This window comes from Elgaria multicarinata, chromosome 8 (genome assembly GCF_023053635.1).
Source record: "Elgaria multicarinata webbii isolate HBS135686 ecotype San Diego chromosome 8, rElgMul1.1.pri, whole genome shotgun sequence".
NCBI lineage: Eukaryota > Metazoa > Chordata > Lepidosauria > Squamata > Anguidae > Elgaria > Elgaria multicarinata.
Genome location: NC_086178.1, coordinates 48,058,974 through 48,079,291, shown reverse-complemented (window position 1 = coordinate 48,079,291; position 20,318 = coordinate 48,058,974). Strand labels below are relative to the sequence as shown.

The window sequence follows — 20,318 nt, the reverse complement described above, 5'->3', positions numbered from 1 at the left end:
TACGGCCTCTGCCATTTCTGGGAGAATGGGACCAGTGATGGAGAACAATTTATACAAGCTGGATGTCATTAACAATAATTAATTTGAATATATTTACTGTTTTATTGGTTTTACTTATGTCAGTGAATATGGCGAATAGGGAGTTCTCTGTTCAAAACTCTCTCTGAATGCCTACAATCCCAAGGATAGTGGAAGCAGGGGAGAAGACCCCAGAATTGACAGGTGGACTTTCTCTGAACTCTGTGACCCATACATTCTATCCTCTCTCTAAGAGGCTCCATCGCTGCTTCAGAAAAGGGGATGTAGACATGCCTGGAATGATACCCGAGCCAGAATCAAGGAGGCATCATATCAAGGAGGCATCATGGGGCAACATCAGGAAAGAAAAGACAGTACTTGCATCAGGAGTCCCATTGTGACTGCCAGGTGAAAATAAGACTGGAGGCCAGGTGTAGCTGTTAAACAACACCAAGGCAAGAAATACAGAGCACACATTGTGAGTCAGGACAACTATCCGCCCCCAAAGTACAGCCAAAGGTAGAAACTACTAGGCTGTTTGTCAAACCAGGGAAATGAGTAGGAGAAAAACTAAGGTTTTTTTTTTCAAATGTCCTGAAGGATTTTAATTTCCTTAGTGGCATAAAAGCCTTTTGATCATACATCATGGATTTGAAAAACTGAAATGTGGCCAACTATGGCCTTTAGCCCAGGTTTTTGCAATAAGCAGGTTTTCTTTATAAAAATGCTATTGCAAATCAGTAAGTATAAACAGTGATTAAAAGCCTTTTCTATGAGGAAAGACATACACAATCAGCTGTGTTAAAGCTAAAAATCTTCTGGATCAACAACTGCCTTTGGACATATACAAAAAATGCTCCAGGGAGGAAGCATACCTCTCCCAGTCCCAGCAACTGCCTTAGGGATTTGGAAGATCGGTCTAGCATTTGAAAATCAAGGGCAGAACCCATACTTCTAATACAATTAAAATCAATCTGTGTGTGTGTGTGTGTGTGTGTGTGTGTGTGTGTGTGTGTGTGTGTGTGTGTGTGTATTCATGCATGCATGCATGCGTGTTTGTATATTTAAAGAGACCGGACGCTTTCGATTTGTTAAAAAAACATTCAGTTTGAAAACCCTTTGCAAAAATCATCCAACAAACAACCATGTTGATCTCAGAATTTACAGGAATGAAATCTGGCCAAATCCAGTAAGGGGACAAAGCCTGCAATGGAACAAGGTTTGTGCAGACGAATGGTCCCATTGCCAGAGTTGTAACAATAAGCTATTTTATAGCAGTATTGAAGTGCACAGAAAAATGTTGGGGCACAATCCACATTTCATATACCGCTTTCATAGTGTCATATCCTGCTTTTTATTCCATATTCACAATGATTTGGCACAAGGTGTAGAACTGGACATAGAGGGCCTGGCTCTCTTAACAGGCCTCGCCATATATATATGGATATGGGAAGTCTCTCGCCCTTTTACTTGTGGAAAAACACTTGCAGCCAGTATTCTATCCAACTGCTCACTAGGAAAAAATATATAATCCAGGTTGCAATCCTGTGTGGACTTACCCAGCACTCACTGAGCACAGTAAGACTTACTTCTAAGTAAGCATATATAGTATTGTGTTGCCCATATTTATGTTCTGGCTGTACTGCAATGAGTCCCCACGATACAAACTTTCTGGCAGCTGGCCTGGGCATTGTACAGGGAAGAGGGGAAAATGAATCCCCTGCATACAACAACTCAGGTTACACGTGAGGTTCTAGTTCAATCCAGAGATATACAAGCATAGCACAAGGCTACGTGCTTGCTGAACTATTGGTAGAGCTTTATTGCACCCCCTTTCATCTTGATGGGGTCATGCCAATACTTTCTCTCTGTCGTATTGATTTTCTGTTCTTGAAATTGGTCTTAAAGCCTGGAAAAGGGGAGGGAAGGAACCCTGAAAAAGAACTTTCCAAATTTGAACATTTTGTTGTAGGTCCAACTTATTTAATGTAGCAGTCAAACTGAAGTATTTTTAAAAAGTATTGGAAATGACAAGATTTTGGGATCTCAATAATCTTAAAAGTAACACTCTAACACCCAGCACCACAAGTGAGCATTACTGGCTGGGGCTTCTGGGAGTTGTAGTCCAACACACCTGAAGGGAGCCAGATTGGAGAATGCTGGTCTAGAAACTTTGGGTCTTTCTACAGGAGGTATCTATTGTGCGCTCATCAGTCATTCACTCATCATGTTTTACACGATGTCGTGCTTTGCAACCATTATAGCAGGGTTCTTTCTAATGGGAAAAGTAGGACATTTTTGTGAACAGCAGCAAGAACCACTGGTGTATTTTAGCAATTCTGCATACCACAGCACCACAAAGTGGTTGTGCAATGGAACATATAAAAAGGCTGAGAAAGAAAATCCCAGAAAAAAAATACTTGTAAAGGAGCTGATCATAATCCCACAAAGAATCTGGAAGCAGAAGCCTCGGTGAAGTGATGGTTAGGAAATCTAATGCTCGGGTTGTGCCAGCAGGCTACCTAGTTTCAGCCTGAGTTTAGACAAAGCATCACTTAAGATTTTGAAGAAGAAAAAAAAGGAAGAGAATCTACAAAGAAATTCTGTAATTAAATGTAGAACAAAGGCATAAATCAAGAGAATATTTTCTGTACGTATTTTATTTTTCCATAGATAAAAGTTAACGATTTATTTACCCTTGCCCCCACCTTTAGTTCAAAGCAAAACAATAAATATCCACCTCTTCTTCAAGGATCTTGCACAATCTTGCTGCTGTTAATTGTATTTAGAATACTTGTGGTCATTGTGACAGAAGCTAAGAGAAACTGTCATGCCAAAGTCTCTTTACTTTTCTCCTGTAAATGACGCCTCCTACCACGCCCTACATCCTGTGGAATTTACTTTTCTCCTATAAATAATGATGTATCCTACCACACCCTACATCCTGTGGACTTCTGCTCCTATAATTTGTGTGCATGTTGGACTACAATTCCTATCATATCTGATCATTGACCATGCTGGCAGGAGCTGATGGGAGTTGGAGTCCAGCAACATCTGGAGAGTGACAGGTTCCCGAGCCCAGTTAAGAAAATTGGGAGAGATCTGAAACCTTGAAGGTAAGACCCTTAAACAACTGGGTTGCTAGAGTCATAAATGCTCTTTGCTTTTCAAATAGTTCAGAGCATGTGAGCTGGTAAACAATATTGGGAAGAGAATCCAGCTCCTTTACACCACTTCTTCACTCTGGAAAAAAGAAGAAGAATTAAACCTTCATTTCCAGCTGCAACTTGGCAAGTTGTTAGATCACTTCATCAACAGGCACAATCATACCGACTTGACAGGTAAAGTCTTGTAAGGGTTTAGAATCCCTTTGGGGTCCAACATGGCCTTGAATTGCTGCATGAGAAACACTGCCTCCCGTGGCTTACTGTAGTGGATATAATCCTTCTTCTTGAAGCCCAGGCCATGCTCTGCGCTGATACTTCCACGATGCTGAGAAGTCCACTCATACACATATGGCTCAATGGCTTCCAGCAGAGAATGGCTATAGGATTCTGCTGTGACGTTCAAATGCAGGTTTCCATCTCCTGACAAAGCAAACCAGAGCTGGGAGTTGATTTCAAAAGAGGAAAATGGACAATGCATTCATCCACTGGTATTTATTTATTTATTTATTTCATTTACATACCTCCCCATAGCCGAAGCTCTCTGGGCGGTTTACAAAAGTTAAAAACAGTGAACATTAAAAACAAATATACAAAAATTTCAAACCATCAAAAGCATAAAAACAACAATATCCATTTAAAACAAGTATTCTGGGGGCAGTTAAAAAAAAACCTCTGCATATGTTGTTAACTGCCTGGGAGAAGAGAAAAGTCTTGACCTGGCACAGAAAAGATAACTATGTTGGCGCCAGGTGAGCCTCGTCAAGGAGATCATTCCATAATTGGGGGGCCACCACTGAAAAGGCCCTCTCCCTTGTTGCCATCCTCCAAGCTTCCCTGGTTATAATGGGCAATGCTTCTCTGCATTTCCTCTCTTTATCCTTGAGCAGCATTCAGTGTTCTAATTCATGTATTTTATTTATCTAAGGCAGGGGTGGGGGATGTGTGTGTCCTCAAATATTGTTGGACTGCATCATCTCTCAGCATTGGCTATGCTGGCTGGGGCTGATGGGAGTTGCAGTGCTACAATATCTGGAGGGCCACATGTTTCCCACCCCCGCTCAAAGGGATTTGTAGGCCACCCTTTAGGACAGCCTGCAGTAAGAATGATAAAACAAGAACAAATTTTAAGAATCCCAATTAAACAAAACACAGGACAAACCAAAGCAACCATAGAAGTTCAGCACAAGAGATACAAACAGCTCATATTATGTTCTGGGATGCTCAGGTGAATCACAATTTTGAGGGCTATTGATGAAATGACATCAGGGCCAGCATCAAGGGTAGGAATGGTCGGGCATCGGCCAAGGACCCACACTGTAGTTGAGGCCCAATGACAAGGGCCCCTGGACTTGCTCCTCTACTTCAGCAGTGCAACTTCCTTGTTCACCTGCTCCTTGCTCTGGCCCAGGCAATGGTGGTGGTGAGAAGAAGGAGCAGCAGGGGCCACTGCCTGATTTACGTCAATCAAGCAGTGGTAGCAATGAAGAGAAAGAGGAGGAGGAGCCATAGCGTTTGGTGATAATCGTGGTGAGAAAGACTCACTGAGAGGGGGGCACTGAAAGTGTCTTGCCTCAAAAACATGGAGCTGGCTGATGACAGATGACTCAACCCAGGGCATTCCTAAGGAGGGGTGTGATGGCCAAAAGACCCCTCTCCCCAGTCTGCACCCAATTAATTGCATTTAATGAGGTCCAGAAGAGGGCTCCAGATGACAAACACAGTGTCTGGTGCAGGCTCATGTGGGAGTAGGCCTTTCTCCAACTCCCAGGGATCTCCCTTCCATTAGTTTAGAAGGGGGACTGGCAACTTATACCCCTCAGCCCAATTTCGGAAGCCCTCTGCATATTAGTGATCATATTATGCCAGTAGTTCTCCATCTTCTCTGGCTGCCAGTCTGTTTCTGGGCCCAATTCAAAGTGCCCTAAATGGCTCAGGGACAGGTGTTCTTTCAACATTCAGGGGTACAGGTGTTCTTTCAACATTCTAATGTCCTTAAAAGCCCCTTTCTTTTAGCATCTCATGCACCTAATTTTGTCCCTCCTCCGCCCAGTTCTTCTGCTGGATACCTGGGCTATTTTTCACCATGAGATATCGGAGGGCCAAGGCACACAAACAAGCAGCCACCCAGAGAACATTTTAAAATGGCTCCTAGAGGCAGCTGTTCTAAGAGACAAGCAATTTGGGTCCTGTGGCTCACAGGTCTGATGCAGCATTTTCCTGCACACTGCCACAAACTTTCAAAGAAAAGGTTGCAATAACATGGAGAAAAATAATAATTGTATCTGCATAGTGAGCTGCTACATATGGCTTTCCCATGAAGAGCAATTTGAAGCAGGCTCAAGCATAGTTCCTTAATAATGTGCATTGATTCTTGAAATTGACCATCATGAACCTTGCCAAGGATTCCATTCTTGGTTTTTGTCCTACTTGAAGAATTCTGTTTTCTTTTTAGGCTCTGTGTGACAACTCCATTTGGCCAAGTTGAAATGGCACATAGTGATGTAGCCATCTGTGGATCTGTTATCTCAAGATAGCACTAGTCTCCATGGCCACAATAAGACTTGGTTAATTGAGATGGAATTAGCTCAGTTGTGTTCCTGTAGGAACTTCCCCACCTCTCTTACAGGATTTGGGAAGCTGCAGTATTCGACCTGTGATTGGCTCCTTCAAGTATTATTTGAGTGGTCAGGGGTCTGAGCATAAAAAGGGGGGCTTACAGCTGACCATTTATCTTCATCTTTTTGGACTCAGGAGCTTCTGGATCCTGGATTGGGCCCTGGCCTACTAGAAGATCCATGCTTTGGCAACATGTAAGGTATTGCTTTCTTATTTTTGCCTGGAGCATTTTCCCAAAGGTTTTCTCTGATGCTTGTCCACCTTTTTACCCCTTTCCCTTTCTACCACTACAGCTGTGTGTGCTTTCTTCCAGATAAATCTCAATGCTCATTTCTGCTTGGTTACTGGGTAAAGTTTCAGGCTTGGGGCTTCAAATAGAGAGTGCTGGTTTGGGACTTATTTCTGAAACTCAGTGTGTCCTGAAAGGTCTGAGAGTCCCTTGGCTCAGCCTCAGGCTGTACTGGATATAAGGGAAGCGGCAGCCTATCTGAGTAAGTGTCTGACGCTGCCTACACCACAGAGAGTTTAAGTAGCCCCCTTTCTTCCTTCACTAACCCCATTTCAGCCTCATTCTCAATTAATCAATTCCAGTTGAATTTTATGTGAGTGGATAATTCCATGCATCATGATTTAGTGCAGAGGCCTTCCCCAACCAGGGGCCCTCCAGATGTGTTGGACTATAACTCCCAGCATCCCCCAGCCCCAAAGTCCTGGAGGGCCCCCAGTTGGAAAAGGCTGTTTTAGCAGTTCTAGGTAATCCCATGGATGCTACTGAACAACCTCCATGGTCAGGACAAAGCAAGAATAAAATAACTTGACATTTAGGCAGTGTTTTCTGACTGTTCAAAGTACTTCACAAACATTGTCTCACCAGTCCTTGCAACAACTCTGTAAGGTAGGACAATATTATTATACCCACATTACATATTCCCCTGTCCACAATTGGGTTGAGGTTGAGACAGAGGCTGACTTGAAGCTGTCTAGCAGTTCAAGGCTGAGATGAGATTTCAGCCAAGGACATCCTGGTTCACAGCTCAGTCAGTCTCTTTACTACAATAACTCTCAGTCCAAACCAATCAGGGCAAAGGAAGACTGTTTGTTTCCAAGCTTACCTAGATGGCCGTAGCCTACCACATTCTTGGCGCTTTTGCCCAGACGTGCCCGCATGTCAGCCACAAGCTCATAGAGTCTTTCCACAGGGAGCGAAATGTCATATTTGTAAACGAATCCATCGCATGACAAGGCCTCTGTGATCCGTTCCCGTAAAGCCCACAGTGCCTACAATCGACCAGAGCAGGGATTTGGATGAAAACAAAATGCTTCTGTCCTGCTTGTGGGTTCCTGATCAACAGCTGGTTGTCCACTGTGTGAACAGAATGCTAGACTAGGTGGACCCTTGGTCTGATCCAGCATGGCTCTTATGTTCTTTCATTTTCATTCCATAGGGATGGCTATACAAAAGTAGCCTGCTATTTGAATCCACTAAATATGCCTTCTCTGCAGTAAAATTCAGTAAGTTAAATTAATTAAATGTGGGATCAAATTATTTTGCCATTGCACTGATCACTTTTAATCCTAGACCGAAAAATGCCTTACAGCTCCCAGCATCTCTCCAGCAGCTACGATGGCTGGCTGGGGCAGGCTGGGAATTGTAGGACTTTTTTCCTGTCTAAACATGCATAGGACTGCACCTTAAATCTTTCTTTGCAGTATTCTTGCTAGTCTAGCCCCATACAAGTCACAAACCAATCAAGCTAAATCTTAATTTGCACCAATTTCAGTCTTTTAAAATACAGAATTCCTACCCTGCTTTACTATTGCAATAGGCAGAATTAGATTCAAATCAGAGTCCTAAGCCAAGCACATTAGGACAAAAGAGGAAATCACCTTAATTTTTTTCTCTTCTGAGGCCAGAGTTCCCTCTACCACCAAATCAGAGGCCATGGCATGTTCCAGGAAATGGCTCAGTTTTTCCTCATCATGGATAGAATTGGAGCCTGAAGTCTCAATCAACACATAGAAAGGGCTTTCTGGAATTGTAAAAGCAGAATCAGAAAGCGGACAGGCACAATCGGTAGAAATGCACAAATATAAGAACTCAGTTGCTGTAGCTAAAAATCAAGCTATATTCACTGGAATGACTCCAACTGCAACAAGCGGAAGTTAGGACAGTTAGGACATTACCTTCTAAACGTGCAATCCTAAAGGGATGGCTGTAAGCCTCCAAACTCGAAGTCATACAGCCATCCAATGCATAGCGGGAGGAGCAGCAGAGGTGATCAGGGAGGAGCAGGGAAGGAGGCAAGAAGGCTGGGCAAGGCTGGGGATAGCTTGTATCCCTGCTTCCCAGTCCCCTCCTCCCACTGCCCATGGGAACACCCCCTCCCCTTTTTGTCCTTTCTGAGGTTGCCTGTGTGGTTCCCTCCATGCTGGCTGGAAGGGGCTGGGAAGCCTGGACTCCTGGGTCCCAGGTTGGAGCCCTGTCTCTGACCCCAGATCCAGGAATCCAAAGTATCCAATGGCTCCCAGCCTCTGTCTAGGGACCATAGGTTTGCTCTCTAAAGAACTCACTCTGGTAAGACCACGTCCAGAGTCTACCAAGCACCTAACTGTGCTGCTGTGCAGTGATTTCTCAGTTTCATAGGGTGTAAAACTTTTATATTCCAGAATGCTTGTTAAAATATGTAAAATGTTTAATATGTTTTTAACTTTTGTAAACTGCCCAGAGAGCTTCGACTATGGAGCAGTATATAAATGTAATAAATAAATAATAAAGTAAGACCAATATCTTGATTCAAAGCAACATCAGGTCAGATATGTGCACACAGGTCCTGTGCAAATTTGAAGGCGCAATCCTATGCATGATTAAGCAGGAAAAAATCCTACAACTGCCAGCATGCCTGGCTTGGTGCATGCTGGGAGTTGTAGGCCTTTTTCTATCTAAACATGCATAGGATTGCACCCTAAAACCATGGGCATGTCTACACCAGCCATTTATCCCAGGATCGTCCAGGGATCATCCCTGTGCATCCAAATGACAGACAGGGGATCCCGGGAGAAGGCAGGGACGATCCATCCATTTCCCTGGCATAATCCTTAAGTGTAGAAAGGGCCTATGAAACCCAGGATGTAGAGTGACCATGTGCAAAAATGCATTCAAAGCCTAGTTTAAGGGGAGGCCTGATAGAGGTGTTCAAAATATGCATATGTGGAGAATGTGGATAGGGAAACATTTTTCTCCCTCTCCCATAATATTAGAACCCAGAGTCATCCCATGAAGCTGATTGGTGGGAGATTCAGGACAGATAAAAGGAAGTCCTTCTTCACCCCAGGCATAGTTAAGCTATGGAATTCACTACCACAGGATGTGGTGATGACCACCAATTTGGATGGCTTTATATGGGTGTTGGATAAATGCCAAAAAAGGGTATTAATGGCTACTAGTCATGATGGCTATGTTCTACATCCAATATCAGAGTCAGTAAGCCTGTATACACCAGTTGCTGGGTAACATGGGTGGAAGGGTGCTGTTCCCCATGTCCTGCTTGTGGGTTGACAGCTGGTTGGCCACTGTGTGAACAGAGAGCTGTACTAGATGAACCCTTAGTCTGATCCAGCATGGCTCTTCTTATATTTTTATTACATTGGACCATCAAGTAGCAGCAAGCTAAGAAAGCACCTAGAGAACCAGTAGATTTCAATTCAGCCATTCGATTTTTTTTTGATGGAAGTTTTGGCAAACAAAACTGGTGATGGAAACCCTTCTGTGGGTTTTTGTACATGGACCAATTTGGTACCTGCAACTGGGTTGGCCAGCTTGAGGTGCCTCTCAACCAACTTCATGCATTCATTATCCATAAACTCATAGGCAGACAGGATCTCTCCTAGCATACCCTTGCAGGTGGTGAAGGTTCTCAGGACATGAGAGAAACTTGGACAACCTTTACAGAGAAAACAAATAATATAAAGCAATCAGGAAGTAGAAAAGAAATAGAAAACTGCTAAATGAAGCAATGAAACAAGCTCACTTTTTTAAAAAAAACCTTCATCCTATTTACAAACCTTGAATTATGATCATCATAAAGTAACAGAAGAAGGCCAAGTACACCAGCTTACCTACACTGGTTCCCTCCATATCTTTTGGACTAGAACTTCTATCATTCCAGGTCAGTATGGCCAAGCCTATGCTGGCTAGGGATGAGGAATATTGTAACCTAACACATCTGGAACAAGCCCAGTTGATAAAGGGTGACATACACAAATGCATTTCTAACAAAACATAACAAGGTGATCAATATAATCTCAAAAGAATATAGCTAAGAGTTCTAGTTGTGTGTATAAAACACATGAGAGAAATGTCATTTATCCATATTTCAACAATAATTTCCAAAATAATATATTTCCAAAATAATAGCAATATATTTCCAAAATAATAGCATTCATATCCTGCTTGTGGGTTTCCCACAGGCAGCTGGTTGGCCCGTAAGTGAACAGAATGCTGAACAAGATGGATAGGCAGACTAACACTGGATCCCACCCACTGGAAAAAACTCTGATACAGTGTTCCATGAAGCATTCTTGTCTGGTCTTTCTAAACAATCAGATATTTCTGCAAAATGTCCTTATGACCATCAAAAAACTGCAACAAAATTTAATGACCAAAAGATCTTCTAAAAAAAAGGCCACGTGTGTGGTAGTGTTCAATGCGCACCACTATGTACAGGGACAGGAAGGAAGTGGTGGGTTGCATCTGATGTGTCCTAGCTTAACTACTGAGCTCTCCTTCCCACACATGCTTCAGGCAGGCGAATTTGTCTGTTTCATTCCATGGCAATGCTGTGGTATGCCCGTAACAGCAACTTTAAGAATGACACCCATCAATTCTTTGCAGTTCCTTTGTTCAGTGAATTATTGTTTTAATGAAGGGCCCAGAACTATTCCATACAAATGCAGTTTTCAAGGTGATAATGAAAAGTGATCTGTTAATGGTGAGAAATGCTATCTCTGCTCTTACCTCAACTTCTTTCTTAATAGGACCATTCATCACATTAAGTGGTAATAAAAGCTAAATAGAATCAAACTGGCCTTGGAGAACCATAACAGTTTTGCCTCAAGCACTGTTGCATCCAAGTCCAGTCACTAGCAGTCACATACATCACACCTAGAAACAAGAGATGAGAATGTCTCTCACCAAGAAATGCCAGGTTCACAGCCTTGGGTTTCCGTGGACAGAGGATGGACACGGCAGTAATGATCCCCAAGGTTCCCTCTGATCCAATGAAAAGCTGCTTCAAGTCATAGCCTGTATTGTCCTTCCGCAGAGATGCCAAACAGTTCAGAATGGAGCCATCAGCCAAGACCTGGAAGAAGACAAACCGAGGGCTAAACTACATGCTACGTTAAATAAGTAATGTATATCTGACCCTAAGATCTATCTATCTATCTATCTATCTATCTATCTATCTATCTATCTATCTCTAGATAGATAAACAGATAGATATCAGCCTCCGGGGCCCCAATCCAGATCAGGGCCACTGTGTGCAGGTATGGAGTGTTAAATCTTCCCACTCCACTGCTTCCCCCACTTAACTACACTGCCCCCTGTGGAGGAGCGAAAGAAAACAAACAAACCCTCCATTAACATCAATGGAGTTTTTTTTTCTTTCCTTAGGCCAGGAGCGAGCAACTTATTGTATGGACAAATTTTGTCCTGCTGGCCTGGCCATTCTGAAACAAACGGAATGTCCCCATGAAGAACCTCAAGGGTGGGCCTTCTCTGTAGTGGCACCCAACCTCTGGAAAACCCTCCCTTGTGCGGTTCAGGAGGTGGAAAATGTAACATCCTTTAAACGCCTCCTGAAAACATATCTTTTCACGTAGCTTTCCCTGAACTGTAACTTGTTTGATTTTATATTGCATTTTTAAACTTATAAATTTATTGGATTCTTATTGTATTTTATGGTTTTAATTGTGCACTGCCCAGAGAACCTTGGCTATTAGGCAATATAAAAATGTAATGAATTAATTAATACTAAAATAGTCTTTAATATTTGCTATTGTACACACTTGTTTAAATTATTTGCCTGCTTCATGGAAATTAACAAATGGTCAGTGTAAATGGATTCTCTGTGCCCTTTTAACAGCTAAAAGACTGGAAGGATAAAAATGGGAAGGACATACACTTACCTCCTATAATGCAATGGATTGAGGGCTTTACCATGATTTCAAATAGATACTTATTTGGATATCTGGTCCACTTTTACTGAAATCTATGTATAATGGCTAGAAAATTGTATTTTTGTATATGCATTTTATATGTATTCATTGCAATGGATATATACAAATCCATGTATGCTTTTCTTTTTAAAAAAAATCAAACCCCAAATAAACAAAGAGTTAAAACAAACAAACAAACAAAAGAAGCAGCGTTCAGAGTTTCATCTTACCACTTCTAGTCCCAGGACAGTTCCTCGGAGAGAGCCATACCGCAAAAGTCGCAAGCCACCGGCATTTGTAGCTACGTTTCCTCCAATGTGGCAGCTGCCTTTTGCTCCTAGGTCGAGAGGCATAATGAAATCCAGCTGCTCCAGATACTGGTTGAGGTTCTCCAAAATGCAGCCAGCCTGGCAAACCAGGATTCCTGAGACACAAGCATCAAGATACAGTCTGACACAGGACAGCAAACTTCCTTTTCGATAATGCAACGCTTCCCAACTTCCGCTATGATGCTTAATGGCTAAACTCAGGCCGGTCACTATCAGTCACTATCTGTCACCCTAACATACCTCACAGGGTTGTTGTGAAGATATAATGGGGTGTGAGAGAGAACCGTGTATACAGAGGGTGTTGAACCTCAGGCATGTGGGCCAAATCTAGTCTCCCAGGGTCACAATCCTGCCCTCCAGTTCACCAGATAGCCATAGCCCTTTCTCTGAACGAGCAATACTATATTGATTTCCTGGCATTTTCCCCAATTCTAAACAGTTGAAATGCTTCTGCTAAGGCTTAGTTACAGCAAAAAGAGCTTTGAACTAAAATATGCTGGTATTTTGGCCCTGCCCTTTTGTTCCACTGGAATGGAACTTCTCTGAATAATGGGCTCAAGTTACAGGAAGCCAGATTCCATCTGGACATCAGGAAAAACTTCCTAACTGTTAGAGCAGTACGACAATGGAATCAGTTACCTAGGGAGGTTATGGGCTCTCCCACACTAGAGGCATTCAAGAGGCAGCTGGACAACCATCTGTCAGGGATGCTTTAGGGTGGATTTCTGCATTGAGCAGGGGGTTGGACTCGATGGCCTTGTATGCCCCTTCCAACTCTGCTATTCTATGATTCTATGATTCTATGAAATTGAATATGGTCCTCAGCCTGATGTACACCACCTTGGAGGAAAGAATGTAAGAGAAATAAGTAAGAAGAAATCAATTTAGGATGTTGGGCTCTGTCCTTTCCCCTTCCTTCTGTCAAAGGAGGATCAGATGCTTGACAAGAAAGTCACATTAAACATTTATCTTCCTTAAAACAGCCTCAGAAGTGTTTTCAAGAAACAGAGAGATTTCCTAGTTTCCCGTATGTATTCCTAATGGCATCATTGTCTAATTTGTTCCTCATTTAATGCCAGCAACAAACCCAGCATGAGAGATGCTCAGGGCCAGCCCAAGACATTTTGCTGCCTGAGGTGAAGGACAAACAAGATGGCGCTCTCTGACCACCTCATTCCATGTACAGAAGTTGACTGAACTGAAAGTTGAATAATTTTACCTTAGCACAGGCAATGGGGTTGCATGTCACGGCGTACGGTGACTTAGATTTCAGAGCAGGTCACATGGCACACACAGCTCTGTACTCCAACACTTCGCTATTGCTCCCCACACCAAGGCATCTGCTGCCTCAGGCAGTTGCTTCACTCTGCCTAATGGTAGGGCTGGCCCTGCTGTATTTTTTTTTTCTTGCGATGCAGCTGTTGTTTCTGGCTTGTTTTTGATAGCAGGCAGTGTCCTGTTAACACTTCTGATCAGCATCCTCCTCTCCCGACCCCTTTGTTTTAGGCTTGCCGCCCACTGCTATTAAGAGTGGGGGAACAACTTTGCCAAGCTTCCTGGATCCTTGAACTTTCCATGTTGTCCTTCCTTTTAAGAACACTTAAGAGGATGGTAAGTTTTATTTAGAATAGGGGTAGTCAGACAGTAGAACACCAGATGTTTTGAACCATCTCCCAGAACACCTTGTCACATGGCCAATGGCCAGGAATGCTGGGATATGAAGTCCAAAACACCTGGAGATCTACTTTCTACTCACCCCTGGTTCAGAGAATTACTAGATGAGCCATTTTTTCTCTAGAAAAATATATTTACCAGAAACATTGTCGAAGCTGATGACTTGGTTCATAAGAGCTGTGGAGAGAATGATCTCATCAAAGACAGGGACGCTGCCCCCAACGAGGCCAGTGTTACCCCCCTGAGGGTTCACAGCCAAGTTCCTCTCACTGCAGTACCTGAAAGGGAACACATTTTGCCCATGGGGATCTTGCTCCTAACAGCACATGCTATACCTTTGAAAATGTTGTACTTGCGAAACTAAAAACAGTTTTAAGATCTAAAGGCCATGCTAAGTTCTAGATACGCTCAGGGAAGACTTGATGGCTTCTACTGAATCTAGCCTATGAACTTAGCCAGCACGATTCTTACAATTGCACTCACAGCGATTTCTATGGTAGCAGTGATGGGGAAAAGTGCAGTCACAATCTCAGAAGCAGCTGCCAGCTGTCAAAGTGCTTTCAGTTCCTACTGTTTCTCCACATTGAATTAAAAAGATGGAATAAACAGTGGGGACAACCTGGAGGGGGGTTACCAGTGGAAGACAACTTCATCTTCACCCCTCATAAAATTCCATTTTTGAGACAGAATAATTCCACAATAAAAGCCTTGTCTGGAAGCACCCTTGGACTGGAAGGCCAAATACCTGCAGGCAGAATTTTGATGGCAGAGTTGATTTTTAGCCCCCACAAGGGCTACCTCAGCTTCAGATGTTTCTTTGTATAAGTGCAGTGCCAATACAATAACTTCCTGGGGTCTTCTTAGCGCTCTAAAGGCTTTTCCTTCCTGACTGAGTCAGCTGAAGAATACATAGGATTTTCTATGTTCCTACATCTCATCCCCTACGAGTCTATCATAGGGCCTCCAGAAGGGAGAACTGAAAAATAACCCATATATTTCAGATTCACAGAATGTGCACATTAGGAACCTTCTATTTGAAACCAATCTCACGTGACATCAATTAATTTCTTCCATATTAAAAATTCAAGTCCATCTTTACATAGATAGTTTTTCAGTTTAATTAATGCACTCTAAGTCCTTAATGCTAAATGCTCTTTAGCTGTTGCTCACAGTGACAGCAAAGTGAGGAAAAAGAGACAGAGTCTTCTTTTAAAGAGCACTACCCCTAATTCTTGCCTTGTGTCTTCCTGTGAATGTAACAAGATTTAATTCATTCTTCCCCCTTCACACTTTCCTCTGTGGGTTATCACCACCTGACTTCACTGGCAAAAACAGCATCATATATTCCTATTCTTAAAAAGTATGTGAACAGTACAGAAATAAAACATTTTCTCCGATATACAAAAGTCACTAATGCTGTTCAGTTTGTTTATGTAAATGCAGTTTATGTTACCTGAGAATCTCAGAGACTTCCACTGTTGTCCATGGCTTCAGCAACACTTTACTGCAGCCTGCAATATAAACAACATGTGAGAATATCTATCTGAAGTAGTGCTGTGCCCAAAATTTTGACTATTTCATTTTTGGCATTTTGTGGGGGGTGGGGAAAAACAGAAACTCAGGTGAAAGAGGCTGGGAGAGGTGAGAATTTCAGAGAATTTTCTCCTTGGGGAGGGGGTCAGGGGTTCCACATACCTTTTTAAGTGTAGTCAGTTGTTGAGGGGACTTCTTTCTATTTTTTATTAAACAATGCTCCGAGCACTTGCAAGAGCCCAGGAGTTCTTCCTGAATGCCTATTGGAGAGGACAACGTCACATGGCCTCCAATAGGCATTCAGGAAAATCTACTGGGCTCTTCCAAGTGCGGGAAGGGGGAGGGTGTTAAAAAAAATATAGAAAGACGATTCCTCAACAACCAGCTACACTTTAAAAAGGTATGTGGAAACCCTGTCCCCCTTCCCAAGGAGAAAAATTCTCTGAAATTTTCCCCTTCCCTGCAAAAGAGGCTGAAACAAAATGCTTCTTTCACAGGGAGAAAAAAAGTTCCTGAAAATAGTGGGCAGGATTCGGCACAGCACTAATTTGAGGCTCATACTGTGGCTGGCCCACACTTGCCTTTCCCTTCAAAACACCCATGCTGGACCTCGGAATTAGCTAGAATTAAGAAGGCTAAGACACCTTATGCAGCAGTGGAGGCTGGTGGCTCTGATGTCAGTGGGATGGTGAATCTGCTCCAGGTTTCAGTCAGAACCAGCCAGAACTCTAAAGGAGCTGTCCAAGGTGCGAAGCCACCAGCCTCCACTGATATGCAGGTGTCGAAATGTCGACTGCAGGTATATCACTGGAGCGCGGTTTTGAAAAGGAGACTTGCAATATGCAATTTACAGAGGCACCCTGCAATAACAATAGTGAGTGGGTATTGTTGAGATAACCTACCTCTCACCGACTTCAGCCAGTCCACATTAAAGAGTTTCAGTTCATCTAAATCTGTGATGACCCTGCCAGGCATAAGGTGTTCAAAGAAAGATAAGTCTGCGTCAGAAACATGTGCAAAGGGAAGTCTCTGGACCCTGTATCGTTCACTTGTGAGCATTACTTTCTGAAGGTAAAGCTCGGTAGCATGCAGACTTCTTTTGACCAAATAATTGATGCTCCATTGGTTAGATGGCATGAGTACTTGTCTCTTCTGTGGTTCTGTTACTTCCTGCTTAACTTTAGACGCAGGTGCAGTCCTGATCCACGCACTCAAGGCTTTTCTCTGGCATTTTATTTGCAACCTTGGTAAGGTCCAAAGGTGTCCAAATGGGCAATGTCGGACAAGGCTGGAAACAGCCATGATTAACCTGAAGTGCAAAAGGAAGATAAATATCCAGTTTTGATTCTCTCCCTCCAAAAGGCACTCAACTACTGATTTTTCTTTTCATTGTTTTTTTAAAACAGGAAAGGTAGCCATTTCAACCAGGGGTGGGGAACCTCCAGCCTGTGGGCTGAATTCAGCCTGCTGAGCTGCCCCATCTGGCCCATGGAGGCCTTGAGGGAAGCCCCTCCCCCTAAGAGAAGGGAGAAGGGGCTGGAGAGTGACTGTGTCTCAAGGCTGTGGTTCAGTCTACATTGCCTCTCCCCCCGCCTTCGCTGAATGGGAAAGGAGCGGGGGAGTGAAGCTGACTTGGGACTTAACCAGCGCCTCAAGGAACGGCTCCCTGAGGCACTGACTTAGTCCACTTTGCCTGCTCCTTGTCATCCTGATTGGGACAGATGAAGCCAGCGTGCAACTCAGCTGATGCCTCGCCAAGACTGCCTCGCCGTGAGTGGGACTCTACTAAGCACTGCTCCGAATCCAGCAATATGCTTGGAACTGCCTTCCAGAACAGCTATGTAGTGCCATCTCTCTTACTTCATTAAAATCCCAACTCAAGACTTTTGGCACTGTCTACTAAATCCCATGTCTTAATTCCCTGTATGACAGGTTTCCAGACTAGGCTTTTATTGTGCCTTATTGATGGACTTTTATGGGGGTCCAGATAACATCATCACTCACTTGTAATCCTCCCATCAGTTCTTTTGAGATTTTTATTACCATGGGATGCTTCCAGATGGAAAGCTCCTAGCGCTAACAATCAGAAGGCATGGTGAAGCTATTCTGTCTTTTTCTTTTTTTCCTTAACAGATTTTCCATGGTAAGAAACAAGACAGAAGAAGCAGTGGGAAAATACAGGAGGGTTATAAGTGGAAAACGACATCTCTAGTCTAGGCATTTTGGGGGTTGTGGTGGAACCCGAAAGGGCGGATTCCCGTGGTTCGCTGAGTGGTGGTCACAGACTCTCAAGACACAATTTCTCTCTCTTTAGAAGGTTTATTATGAGCAGCCTGCAGTGCTGCAAGGTGACAGTCCCAAAAGACCTGAGGAACTGCCCAACAATTTCAAGAAAGGTTAACATATTTATAGGGTCAGTTCTCCTCAGATACAATGGCAGAACTTTCTCACCAATCATAATACAGCTCTGCAATGCAATAACCAATGAGAAGCACAGCATTTAGGCATGTACAGAGTTTAAGTGTACTTCTCTGACTAGAATATCATACATATATGGGTATTGCAATAGTTACATTAAATACATCTCTATCTGTTTCATTTTTTTGGTTATCTTGCTTTGCAGACATCTTACTCCACCTTCCCACTGCCGGTGTTGACACCGTTCTGTGACATCGCATTTATGCATGTGTAAAGTGCAGATAATTCTAAGACTAGAAAACCAATACTTAGATGGATATTGCAATCCTGGAACATCCGTTCCTTTGTGGTTACTACTCTTCCTGTCCTCGCTGCGAGGCTCACACTCTGTCTAATGTGTCAACACTTCTTGTTGGTTGAGCAAGTGTTGCTCAATATATTTTCAGCTACAGTTTGCATCAAATTGCTATAGAACTTAATTTCTAATAGAAAGGGCTTACATCAAAACAGGGTGGGCACAGACAAAACAGCCCATTCACACATTTCCAAGACAGGGTGCAATGCTAAGCACTGAATACGAGAAATGGGCAGTGGTGCAGCGAGGACTGGACTTCAGGGCTGAAGTCCAGGACCTGCAGACCAGCTTCCCCCACCCAGCCACTGCAAATGACCATGCAGAGAGCAGCAGATGACAGGGGCAGCAGCAAACAGGCCTGGGATCAGAACCTGGGCTGACATTGGGCATGCTGGGGCCCACCAGGACTGGCACTGCTTGCCCCAACATCCTGGGTGTGTTCTTATTTTAAAAGACATTTTATAGCCAGGGGGCAAACAGCTCGACATCAACATGGTTACAGTTACTCATTATTATTATTAATTAATTATTATCATCATCCTTTCCTACAATGAAATGGTGCTTAATCCAAAATAAAGTTGCAGTCCTATGCCTAGTTAGGCATAGGATTGCACCCTTGTAGGACTTTTTATGTAGGACTTTTGTTATAACAGTTGTACAAAAAAAAACCACAACTCTGTCTAAACAGGCATAGGACCGCACTGTAAATGTGTTTAGCATGAGGGCAGCAGAAGCAAAGTCCGTTAAATTTCTGCACTCATGACGGTGCGAAACTGCACATGCTCAGAGGATTTCTTTCTTCCTTTCTTTTTTTTATCCGAGTTGGAAAACATATGTATTCGTGGCCAGCTAACGCCCCACCACCAAAGACCATTATTAAGTCCAGGGTCCAAAATGACCTGGCTGCGTCAGTGGTGGTAGCCCGAGAGAAACGGGCGGAACTTGACTCTTCTTCCTTATCTTTGGGTCCAGAAGCGGTGCCACCAGTGGGCAATACTGTCTCCCGTCAGTAGGCTTGAGAAGAAAAGTGCCCAAACGCCGTTGCGAAGCGGACAAACCTCTGGCGCGCCCCTGACCTGCTGCAGTTGCCCTTTTGTGTATACACTCACCTTTAACCGGGGACGACGAGATTTCATGCGCGCCGCTCCTCCTTGGGCAGATCCAGGAGGTCCGCCGATGGCTCCTCCTCGTCTTTTCCGGACCACACAGTTAAGAGAGGCGGGCCGTGGGCGTAGCCAAGAGGTGCGGACTGCTCGCCGCCCAGGCTAGGTTGCGCTCGGCGGCTTCGTGCCGAGAACCGGGAGGAAGGGAGTCTATGCAGGCGCGTCAAACCCCGCACCGTCGCGCTTTCCCACGGAGGTCGGGGTGCTGCTGCCGTCGCCTCCCGCCAGTGCTGTAGTAGCTCCACGATTTGTCCAGATCGCGGATTAAAAACACTGGTAGCAATCCAGATATACAGCTTCGCCCCGGCTCCTCCCGACAGACTGCTGGTGCTGCTGACAGTTTTGACAAAGTGCGCTGGTCATCTGGGATGGAGGATGCGCCAGAAAGCCGAGCCGAGCCACCACTACCACCACCACCACCACCTACAGGAAAGAAAAGGGGAACTGGGCTCGGTTCCCTACCTCACTCTCGCTCTAAAAGGGTCATTGGCCCTCTCAAAGCTAATGACAGCACCACAGGTCACAACCCAGCGCCAGGAACTCTGTGCAGAAGTGAGTATTGGACGCCTAGAACTCTACACCATTTTGCTCAGAAGGTTCTAATGTCAGGCCTAGATGGTGGTGGCATGCTAGATTTTGGCAGTTTGGTGCCCATGTTTGCCGTTGAGTAATATAATTCCATTATATTACTCCAGGGCAGAAGCTGTATTTTGGCTTTAGCATCAAACCAGCTTCTCTTCTACCCCTGCATCCACTGCCCACATTTTGCTTAATATCCAGGCTAATGAAGTATTCTTAGAAACTTGAAAGCCTGATCACAATGTTGTGA

At 43.8% G+C, this 20,318-nt stretch overlaps 1 protein-coding gene across 3 annotated transcripts; it reads right to left on the bottom strand.

Moving 5' to 3' along the window:
- Positions 1-2,660: 2,660 nt before the first annotated feature.
- D2HGDH (D-2-hydroxyglutarate dehydrogenase) lies at positions 2,661-19,515 on the bottom strand. 3 transcript variants are annotated; one of them, XM_063132276.1, is made up of 10 exons: positions 19,436-19,515; positions 16,456-16,862; positions 15,474-15,531; positions 14,159-14,298; positions 12,248-12,441; positions 10,993-11,161; positions 9,599-9,742; positions 7,689-7,831; positions 6,914-7,079; positions 2,661-3,605 (listed from the first exon to the last, which is right to left on the bottom strand). In XM_063132276.1, the coding sequence occupies exons 2-10, from the start codon at positions 16,853-16,855 to the stop codon at positions 3,343-3,345; spliced, it is 1,677 nt and encodes a 558-aa protein (XP_062988346.1). In that variant the 5' UTR covers positions 16,856-16,862; positions 19,436-19,515; the 3' UTR covers positions 2,661-3,342. The 3 variants fall into 3 exon arrangements, with proteins under 3 accessions (XP_062988346.1, XP_062988347.1, XP_062988349.1); XM_063132277.1 differs by lacking the exons at positions 15,474-15,531; positions 16,456-16,862; positions 19,436-19,515 and adding an exon at positions 12,986-13,186 and having other exon boundaries at positions 14,159-14,243; XM_063132279.1 differs by lacking the exons at positions 14,159-14,298; positions 16,456-16,862; positions 19,436-19,515 and having other exon boundaries at positions 15,474-15,528.
- Between the last annotated feature and the right edge of the window lie 803 nt (positions 19,516-20,318).